Below are 11307 nucleotides of genomic sequence, written 5' to 3' on the forward strand. Positions count from 1 at the left end.
CTTCTTCGTCACGAAATCTGCGAGAGTGTCCTTTCAATCATCCCTTTAGAACCAACAGTAAATTATTTCGTCCGCTGTGATGTGTCAGTTTTTAAAGTGTGAATGAAGTGTTAGTTCCATGCAGCTGGTTCCATCGAATCGAAACCACACACTTCTCACTATTTTATAAGTTCCATAATGTCTACAAGTGATGAAGACCCTGTCATCAAAGAGGTGTGTTTTGCTGGTTTTTCTCCTGAGTAACCGATGAATAGATCTCAAATCGTGTTTTTCATGTAGATGAATATTCTTTTGCCATGATGCAATACCATTTTTTGTCATTCCTCTTTATGCGAAGCTAATGAGCGACACAATCTGGCTCATTATCAATGGGCACTCAGCACTCCTTGAACTGGCGTTCAAACTTCACAGAGTGAAATTTGCCCAGATTACAACCGTTGAGTGGATGTGTCATCTAAATAATCAGTGCATATACAGTTCTTAGTGCGCACGGATTAGGGATGGTTGAATATTATAGGTATTGGCACGGCGATAATTGCATCACATTCGAATATTCGCTTCCAAAGTATTCGAAATCGCAAGATTCAATTTTTCAAATAATCGCAATCAATAAGTTGTGAATATTGGACGCATTCAAATTTGATAACTGTCCATCCCTATTGTTAATCTCATTACTAATTAAAACTCGTCCACCACTCCACACGGGAATGACTGACTGTCTGAGTTAAAAGTGTCATTTATCTCTATCATTAACAGCACCACGTTCCACAGTTCAAAAAAATCAAAACAATAATCGAAAATATTGGTATATTCGCTCGCGAAGTATTCGGAATGGCAAGATTTGATTCTCATATAATTGCAATCGAAATGTTTCGAATAACTGTATTCGAATTCTATAAGCGTCCATCCCTAGCATGGATGATCTTACTAACTCACTTCTAATTTCTGCCTCAGCATGCTGCTTTTGTCATGTCTTAAAAAGCATTTTTTCAAAGGTACATATCTTGAAATGGTTGAACCTATGTTTTAAAGACAACAGATCAAGTTTCTAAAATTAGACGGATTTGACCAGATCTCCATCACCATCAGAGACAATGCCTAATTTCACTATTTCTCGTTATGTGTTGACTTAGATTCCTGTATACCTATCAAATGCCTTGCAAGACAGGCTTTACGTCTATCAGTACCCTACAAAACCTTGTGGAGATGGATACTGCACTTCAGATATTACAAAGGTGAGAAAATTTATCAGCTCACATTTACTTTTCTAGTTGGTCCATAGATCCTGAAGTTAGATTCTGCCACTGAAAAAGAGGAACCCATCATCATTTATTTACAATAATCACCACTTGTCATTCTATGTTGCTGCTGGTAAGAATTGTATTTGTTACAGGGAAATTGCAACTTTCTGGCAGTTTTCACAATATGCACAGAGGAATCTAGCGGATTGTGGTTTTTTTCAAAAAGATCTTGATCTGTCCATTTCTAATTGAGCAAGATCACCTTTGCCTAGGCATGAATAAACCTACCTGGTTTTTGCACCATGTCACACCTATAAATAGATGAACCATGAAAATATTATTCCAGTGTAAAAAATTGGTATAAGGAGCTTCTGATAGAATACAGAATGCGTAAAAATCCATTTTTAAAGTAATAAGTATTTTATGCAATTTCCGCAGACATTTTTGAGCTTTCTTTTCAGAAAGTATGCTTTTCCCAAGATCTGATTTGATATGATCATATGAACCTCCTAGAATCAAGAACTCAAGGAAACGATGGTCCGATGAAGAAGCCTCTACTTGGAAACGTAACATTATAAATACTACCTCGACGGTGAAACTACCAGACCAGGTATCGCATTTGCAGTGTTTAAAAATCTCCGCTCTCAATTTATTCTTTTCAATGAAAACAAATCAACATCATTTCTTGAGATTTTTCTAGAGTATCCTTTGCACAGAAAGAGAAAATACAGAAGTTTTCAAGAGTTGATGTTGAGCAGTTTTCCATTTCAAAAATAAAGTATGACAGGAAGTCTGCAACGGCGCAAACCAATATACGTTGTCTGGTAGTTTTGCTGTCGACCTGTCATTAAACCTAACTTGAAAAGTATAGATGTGGATTTTTTTTTTTTTCCAACTGCTTATTCAATGAAGGTTAAAGGTGGGTCCTATAATGGTTATTATCTTGGGTCTCATGTGCAGTTGTCAAATCTCAGAGATTCATCTGTATCAAATGAAACCCATATTTTTGTATACTCTCTGAAGCAGGAACTTCAAAAATTGACAAAGCTCCCTGGGTAGTTAAAGTTTGGTGCTGATGAGTGAAGCTCAGAGTTTAACAATGATTTTTAAGAGATTTTGCTGTAGTAATCAATTCTTCTCTCAGTTTTGACAGAAGGCAGCAATAATGCTTGTAGACTCATCACTACATTTATGCATTGACATTACTTATGGTTTTTATTTGATTTTTAGGTTTGTGTGAAACCAGTTCATCAGGAGGTGAGAATGGAATTAATACTTGATACACACAGTGTACATTACGACCAAAGCAAAGGTGAAATGATAGCAACAAGTGTAGATGGAACTAAAAGTAATAAGGCTAGTGAGAATCAGTTTTTCAACAGGTACTAATGTTTGCTACAAATTTATGCACCGCTTCCTCACTGAATTTCACTTCCAATCTACATGATATCCTAGTAATTTAGGAATTTTAAGAAGTAAATAGTGTTTGCTTAATCACCGTCTCATCCCTTATCTACTCAAAATTATCATAATTCTTACATTTTTTCACCTTTTTCATGATGGTGATTTTCAGGTAGTTCTTTAGGAATTTATATTATGGAACCGAATAACCCCAGGAGGTCTTTATCAGAGTTTTAAATGCATCTAGTGCTAGGAAAAAGTGAGGATAAGACAAGTAAAAAAAGGGATTGTAGGGAACCCCTAGAAAGAGAAAATTTGGGAGAAGTAAGGAAAAAGCAAGAAAACTTTAATGGAAAAGGAAGGAATTCAGATGAAGAGTTACAAGTAGACACTCTTTCTCGAGGGGAAAAGGACTCGCTTGAAACCTTGAGCGTTGTTTTTATTGCTGTTTTTGCTGTGATTTAAGGTGTTCTTGTCTTGGTCAGCTGTATTATCTGATCCTCAATGGAGGAAAACCCATACCGTGTATTATTTATTGCCATTAATTAAGTAAATTTTAAAAGGTATTCTAACTAGATTTTTAAAACTACTATCCGTGATTTTTAGTAAAACCTACATGAAAGTATAGGCAGGATAGGCATGTTAACCCAGGGAAGGAAATGGAATTTTGCAATTTCTAGCAATTCAAAAATTAACGACACTACATAGCAAATCCCATAAGTTCCAGGCTGTGATCCTTGAACTGAGATCGCTACTAAGATTATCTTGGTCCCATTTTAAAGCATACACATCATTCCTGATCAACCGAGACCAAATACATCTCATTTGCTCAAAATTTGATCAACTTGTGAGGTTTGAACGGCAGGAGTAAAATTGCTGCTGAAGTTTGACAGTTTTTATGATTCAAGTGCCAAAAGTCATATAAGTTTTTCCAATTAAATTTATAGAGCAAAAATACATTCCAACATTACAATCAACTAGGTAGTGGTGTGTAGTCTACACCAGACCCATGTAGTAACCATAGTAATGATGGCAAAAAGAAGCAAGCAAGTGCAGTCTGAAATGTTTTAGCCCACAGGCACCCTCCCAATTTTTCATGCATGTAGTTAGGAAGGCGCCCTTAATTTGTGTGAGTGTTTTTAAAACACATTTTCTATTTGTAATGAAGGAAACATTGAAAGAACAGCATCATGATATTCATTACTGTATGTGGTAATGCTTTCAGCAACTGAAACTCTCAACTAGGTGAAACAATTCAAAATATCTGAAAATAAGATTCTAAAAGGAGAATTTTGAATGATGCTAATGGAAAAATGGCAGGATGTATAAATGCTTTGGTCATAAAAATGGATACTTCAAATGACAGGCTGACATCATTAACAAAAGTGATGGTGAATGTCGATGATTTTACTTTTTGATGAGAAAAAAGTTCCTTGCTTTAAGCATAAGTTACTTAACTTTCTCCCTTCAAACGGAATAATTTTGTCAATTTTTGGACAAAAGGGATGCTTTTGGTTTTAGTCGTCCAGGCATGAATAAATAATGTAAGCTTTTAAATGAGACAAAGATCAGCTTAAAAGCTATCTTAGTCCCAAAATAGCAGCATCAGTCTGAGAAATTCTAAGACAACCTATTTGTATGGGCTTCAGATGCCTCTATTCATGTGTCAATGTGTTTTCGAATCTTCATGCTAAATAAACTTCTTTTAATGTCTCATTTGTGCAGCGGACACATGGACAAAGTTGTTCTGCAATCACAGCGTATGTTGCAAAATACGAAGAATTATGCTGTCGGATTTTTGGAGGATAATAAACTATTCGTTTCCCCGGTCACTGGCATTATCAGCTTGCAGCCCTCTTTTCAGCATTATGACAAAGCAGACAAGAAGGTCAAGGAAACAAATCAAGAGTCAAATGATTGTAAGGTTAAATTATGAATATATTAGACTGTAACTTAGTAAACTTGATATTATTTAACTTTTCACATGTATTCAAAGTAACAGCACCAGAACATGACCAATCCAGTACTTTCAATTCCCAGCTCAGGCTTTACATCATTTGCAATTCTTTCCGTGATGTTTGAAGGACAATTAATGCCATTGGATTGATAAAAAAAAAAATTTGTTTTACATACAATGAGTCTGTTGTATGCAAGAGGTACAGCCAACTAAATACATTTTCCAAGAATAAATTTACCGAAAAATCATGCGGGGCACATAAAAAACGTCTGAAACCCACTCCACTATGTGCTATCTTTGTAGTTTGTAACATGATTTTTCAAATTTATTGCGTTTGTCGGCAGTTTTTCTTGTTGACTGGCTGTCAGAGTTGCTAGGAGAGAGACCTAACCTGAATAAACAAACAACTTCATGAACTTTTCAAACCCTCCATGCGTAAGATTTCAATTGATACAAAACTCTGGTTTTTGCAAAATACAGAAAAAAAGGAAACAATCGCTCGGAAATGATTAAAATCACACAATAGAAAAAGTTAGTAAAATCTTTGTCTCTTCAAGCTAGTTTTTCTTACTCCTATGCCTGTTTAAACATGGTTGACATTGACTGAGAAGAACTGCCCGCAGACGAGGGGGAACTTGAAAAAGCGCGTTACAAACTACACAGATTGCGCATTAAGGAATAGATTTCAGACTTTTATTACGTGCGCAATGTGATTTTCGTGCGATTTTACCTTTGAAGAGAATATTTATTTGGCTGCATCTCTTGCATGCAACAGACCCATTCTAATTTGAAGCTACGAGGTGTAAGTACGAGGGTCACCCAGAAATTAAGGTCTCCTGTTGATTTTTTTGCAAATTGTTAGTGCTAGAGAACCAAAATAAAACTGTCGAATTCCGTGCATCCTCAGCTGTAATTTAAGCTATCATTCAGAGATTTTCATTTTTCAGTTCTTTTTCCACTCTGGGCTTAGCTGAAAAGAAATCGGACTCCCTGATTTCGAGGGTTATTTGTCCCATTATTTAGCCCTGTTGCCTACTCCCAGCTAATCAGACATAAATGGAAAATCTCAATTTTTTATCAAACCCTGGCTCACTGATAAGAGATAGATGAACAAGCATGAACAAGGTGTGAGACGTGTATAAATTTGAAAACTTCTGACTTGGAATTTTTCTTTCAGCAATACTCTCAGGGACTGAAGATGACGAGCCTCAGGCACAACAAGTTACTGTAAAGTTTGCCAGGCGTGAAAATGAACGAATGAAGCGTGCCAGAGAAAGGTCCTATAATTATTTCACCGCTAAAAGTGCAGAAGAAGCATGGTATACGACCAAATTCCATGATAAAAATAGTAGACTAGCTGAGGTAAGCTCAAGTAGAAAAAAAATTAGTTTCTACCATAGCAACTCATTATCTTCTTATAAACTAAGCCGTGTCAATAAACAGTATTCCTTTAATAATGTGGGATTATAAATATTTTTTTTTCTCATTGAAAAATTGGTAGTCATCAAATAAATCAATTCCGTGCATGTGACTTTCATGTACACATATTCATTATTAATGAAGAAAAATTTCGCGAAATCAGAGCCTCCTGTCAGATTCACTGCAGGCACAAGTTGGATCTCATCAATGATCCCAGTGAGCACCAACAATCTGTTTGGTGAGCCTCGAAAATGAGAATCGGGTTCAATGAGAAAGTATGTATTCGATGGATTGGATTCAGATGATCCATGGTCTAACTGTCAAACAGGTCACAAGCAAGGGAAGCCCAGAAATTCCTGGCCAGGCGTGTTGCAAGAAAGAGTCTGAGCAGCAAGCAAGTTTTAAGATTAAGGATTATTTAATTTTTGCACCTTTTGATAGTGTTGCACAAATTTGATGACTGCCTAAATGATTAGAATAGTAAGAGAACAACAAAGAAGGGAAAAGGACAGTTCTTGTTTATGTTTGCTGTAGCCATGACATTTTGTGGGCTGTAAGTGTAATAGTGTTTTTTGTTTGATAGGTTTGAACGATTATTTTATGATCTTATTTAATCGCATTATTATTTACTTTTCCTTACTTTCAACAAAATTGTTGCAGGTAGAAAGAAATAAATTATCAGGATCTTCACAAGAAGATGCAGTCAATACTCTTTGTCTATCAATATCACAATATTTGGACACATTGGCGCCAGTAATGAAAGTGGATGAAAGTGTACAGTTACCAGATCTGCCCTCTAATGTCATGTCTCTCAACATCATCAAAACAAAGTCACTTGCAGAGCAAGTTGAAATAGTCATTAAAGATGGTAAAGTAGGAATAAATTTAGTTTCGTTTAAGGCACTTCTAATAGGAGCCAAGCTCATCACTAGCCCTTCCTTTTGAGCCCATTGTTTTTTAAAAAAATCTGGTTGCTACTCTAAAGATTACATACCAATAGCCATTTTTAACCCAAGGGTTGTTTTGGGACTAAAATCATCCAAAAAAAGCAAATTAAAATGAAAAAATAAACTGAAGTTGATAAGTCGTAACATGAATTGTTAAACTGATAGCGCCAATAGCTGGTCAAGTTTTCATCATCCTAGTAGTGGCTGCAAAACTTTTTAGGTGACAGCCATATTAATAAAAACATTGGGCTTACAAAGTAAGTGCTAACAATTGAAAGTTAGTGTTGACTCTGTTTCGGGGGGATAGTAAACCAAAACCGATTTTAGTTTAGAATTTAGTTTTATCAAGTTTACAGAATCTTCAAATTCGGTCGAACTTTTAATCCTCAACTTTTCAATCTTGTGTGGTCCTCATCATGACCAGTGTAATGTTAGCTGAAGTAGTTTTGAGCCTCATTAATGACAGCATGATAGTCGATACTCTAATGCTGTTTATTTTTGTTTTTTTCAGTGCGAATTATTACTGTTAAACAGTTAGCAAGTTTATTATGTGTCCACAAAGATGACACTGCGAAGCTTTTACGCAGTTTGCAACAAGTCAGTGTATTAGTACAAGGTAAGAATTTCTTTACATTATAGTGCAAAAATAGGTCCATCTCAACCGCTCCTTACTGCAAATAGAAAGAGCTTGATGCAAAAAAAAAAAAAAAAAAAAAAAAAAAAACATTTCCCCCTTAGATTTCCTTCACACTGTTGATTTCTCATACTTGAATTGTTATTTTTCCAAACCAGACCCCCTAAAAATTTTGCCGGGATGCCTGGGGTGGGAAGGAGGGTCAGAGGTGGAAAATTAGTACTTAAATATTTCTCAAACGAAGAAAAGATTTCAAGACCGATTTTCAATAAGAATAGTCTAAAATTGTATACCTTCAAATTCTTGAAGAAAAAATCTCAACATTTTATTTTCAGGCCATATTTCATACAGTTTTTCAGGTTTTGAAAAGAATAATTTTTTTCAGACAAAGATATCATAAAGATATTAATTTATGATCTGAACCAAAATAGGTTTTTTAAATTGCCTGTCTTATTCTGCTTTTAACTGAAGGGTTCTGGGTTCCGGGGAAACAAACAGTTCGAGAGTTATGAAGAATAACCAACAAAACACAAAAGCCTAATGAAAACGGCTGAAATTTGGGAGCCGCAGACAGCTTTGATTTGACTTGACCTTGTTCCCACTACAAGCCTAGAGCAAGGCTCTGTAGGGTTCGATTATTTGAATTTAGTCTAGTTTTATCAGTTTAGACTCACAGGTTTTTATCTATCGGAGTAATGAATATTCACTCTCAATTCATATGCTTTCAGGTAACTGGGTGGTCAGGAGTGATCTTGTATACCCAAAAGGTAGTGTGAGCTCTCACTCTGGCGTTCCTAATGAAATTATGGCCAGAGCTCGTGACTATATCGTGAGTTGACTAATTTTTTTTTAAGCGAAAAACTGTGAAAAGATGTCTTAATTTTTGCTGTTTTCTAATAAACTTTTCAAACACATAATTACTGACAAGAATTTATCATGAAAGATAACTCTTGTTCATGAAGGTGGCAGCTCTAAACATTCTCCTAAAATATAAGTAATAATTGAGACTCTGTAAATATCAGAATGATAATAAGTAATACTTACTCTCCCTTTTAGCACATATTTACAAAAATAGATGCATTGTCCATTAAATCAGTCACTTACCTGAATTCCCAAGTGTTTCGATTTCATTTTTGGATTGACAGTTAGAATTTCTACTCTCAATTAACAGCTTTTTTGTTTTTTGCAAAATCATTTTTTTGTTATTTCTGGATGAAGCTTTAATAAGCTTGGAATGTCATTTTGCCAGGCTTTCCTCCTCGAGTCTGTGGCAAGCACTGTGCAAATTTGAGGCGAGCCTCGCTCGCTGTTGAGGAAATATCTCAATGTTCGCCTTAAGGTCTTGTGAATAAAAATCTCAAGAAATGTTTTTTGTTAAAGCTTTTCCAAATATTTCATGCAGAGACTTTTTCTAAGGACTTCTGCTTGACATTCAATAACAGAAACTTTGCGGGTGAACTTCGAGATATTTCCTCAATATTTTTAGAAGCTTGATGTAGTCTACTGAAGAAAGCTTGTAATCATGAAACTACAATACTGTCATCGGGAAATTCTATTGTTGGCTTAAAAACAAAAACCAATTCATTATTGAAACTTTCAGTGTATACGCTTGTAAGTGGTATATTTGAATTTTTTATCATCATCTACAACTTGAAAAGTGATGGCTGAGGGGCAGAATTGGGTGAGCAATTCGATCTATTGTTTGAGGGTTGAAACGTAGGTCTGGTACATAGGAACGCACAAAGGACCCGGGCTTGCCGAAGCCAATGAATTCCTAGAAGATACTTAGAGCTGTTCATCTGGCTCTGCCCCTTAGCCGCCACATTTCGAGGTCGCAGACTATAAAATCAATTATGCTCAAGAAAAAGCAAAGGGAAACTTGCTCGCTGATCAACCCTTCCACATGCATTCATTTTTTTAATTTTCTTTATGTTCAGTAAAACTATCCAAGTGTTAGTAGCTTAATCGATGTTTTTCTTTCCTCAGCTTTATCTGTTTACTGTCAATGAGTATGTAAGTAGGAAAGACATCACAGAAAAAGTAAAACTTCCTCCAGATGAATTAAAATCGATACTCACATCAATAGCAAGATTCAGAGTGCACAAAGGTTGGGAGTTGCTTTTACCTCCTGACGTCAGCTTTATGGAAAGGTGAGATTGAAAATTTGCCTTATTTACAATATACCTCCTCTTTTTCTGACGTATCCTCTCAAGTAAACAGAAGGCCTTTAGATCAGTAACATTTGTGTACTTTTTTTTTAGTTAGTTGCAGGCCAAAATATATTATGAAAATATTGTTAGAAATACAATGCCGGGAGCCAGGCATTGCTGCGCTTCTAAATGTGATTGTGACCAATTATTGACCACAAATTCTCTGATTTTACTTAGAAGATCAAAAGTTCATCATCCACTGTAGTTGCAGATGTTTTGATGAAGTTCGCCATTTCTTTATGATTAATTACAAATATCAATCCGTTCAAAATTAGTGCCGAAACAGTTGCAGTTATGGGTTAAAGCATGAAAGAAGGAGCATACATACTGTAATCACGTCCAAGTATGTAAAAGGACACGATACGTCTGAAGAAAGTTAAAAATGAACTATGAGATCAAACTATTCTGTATAACTTGTCCCTATTTATGTATAAAGGGCACTTCATCCAGCAGCTTTAATTATTCATTTCAGTTTCAATTATTTATTAATTTTATTACATATTAATGACTTTCGTAGGATTTATATTTTGATCAAAAAATAATTGTACAACATCTGGCCAAACATGTTGACAGGAACAACATTCCAACTTTCAATCGTTTACTTCTCAAAACAAGGTTTCCCTTGAAGTGTCTTTTCTTCATTCAACGTCTTACTTTTGACACCAGTCCTCTCTAAAATATGTTCACACTTTTTAGTATATTTTAAGAAGCAAATAACTACATTTCTGTTCATAATTGATGTACATATTTTCTTTTTAAATTTTCTAAGTGGATTTTATCATCAGGAAAGGAAACAGATTTTTTGAATATTTTATCTCACTAGTATTGACAAGGTCATTGACTGCTCTGTAAGTGACCAAATTTCTTTTGCATCTACATAGTTTCTGAAACTAATTTTAAATCAGGACTTATTGATCAGTATGAATCAGTTCTTATAGTCCTTAAACCGTTTTAATTTTTGGTTTAACCTATGTTTCAGCTTTCATGAGACTGTGGAGCGCCAAAAAATGTGGTGGGATGTGAAACTGAAACAGTTATTGCAAAGTTTCAAGTCAGATCTAACAGCATCTCCTACACGCCAGCGAAAATCGTCCAACTCATCTACATCTTCACGACCTAGGAAGAATTCCAGGTCGCGAGTTGACTCAATTAGCGGTTCTGATAAAGAAGATTCACCCGTTGTTAAATCATCACCCAAAAAACGAGAGAGGAAAAGAGACTTATCATTAAGTGAAGTAGATTCAAATGTTCCCTCATACAAGTTGTCTAATAAATGATGTTTCTTTTATAAACTGAATATCCGTCTAACTCTCTAATTCTTATAACAATTTCTTGTTCCAATTCCAAATTGGAGGTAATTTTTTCCAAGATCACGTAAGCGGAGATGACAATCTTAAGGTTTCGTCCTTCTGAGCAAGTCCTTTCAGCTTTAGTTGAATTCATCTACTTACCGAAATTAAAAACTAGTTTTTTAATCCTACATGATGGCAATTTCAGC

The 11307-nt window shown here is 35.3% G+C and overlaps 1 protein-coding gene across 2 annotated transcripts; it reads left to right on the forward strand.

The window, feature by feature from the left end:
• Positions 1-24: 24 nt before the first annotated feature.
• Polr3E (RNA polymerase III subunit E) lies at positions 25-11106 on the forward strand. Of its 2 annotated transcripts, none has more exons than XM_019055439.2 (10): positions 25-213; positions 1134-1235; positions 2472-2623; positions 4368-4561; positions 5777-5961; positions 6679-6886; positions 7477-7581; positions 8328-8428; positions 9586-9749; positions 10789-11106. In XM_019055439.2, exons 1-10 carry the CDS (start codon positions 178-180, stop codon positions 11084-11086), a joined length of 1545 nt encoding a protein of 514 aa, XP_018910984.1. In that variant the 5' UTR covers positions 25-177; the 3' UTR covers positions 11087-11106. The 2 variants fall into 2 exon arrangements, with proteins under 2 accessions (XP_018910984.1, XP_072152196.1); XM_072296095.1 differs by lacking the exon at positions 25-213 and adding an exon at positions 467-517.
• The last annotated feature ends 201 nt before the right edge of the window (positions 11107-11307 follow it).

Source organism: Bemisia tabaci, chromosome 2 (assembly GCF_918797505.1).
Source record: "Bemisia tabaci chromosome 2, PGI_BMITA_v3".
NCBI classification, from domain to species: Eukaryota; Metazoa; Arthropoda; class Insecta; order Hemiptera; family Aleyrodidae; genus Bemisia; species Bemisia tabaci.

What these genes read in the sequence shown, in the direction of transcription:
- Polr3E (XM_019055439.2), top strand. Translation starts at nt 178, where the DNA reads ATGTCTACAAGTGATGAAGACCCTGTCATCAAAGAG. An exon ending in AAGACCCTGTCATCAAAGAG is followed by an intron (nt 214 to 1,133) that starts GTGTGTTTTGCT and finishes GTGTTGACTTAG; the next exon opens with ATTCCTGTATACCTATCAAA. An exon ending in AGTCAGTGTATTAGTACAAG is followed by an intron (nt 7,582 to 8,327) that starts GTAAGAATTTCT and finishes ATATGCTTTCAG; the next exon opens with GTAACTGGGTGGTCAGGAGT.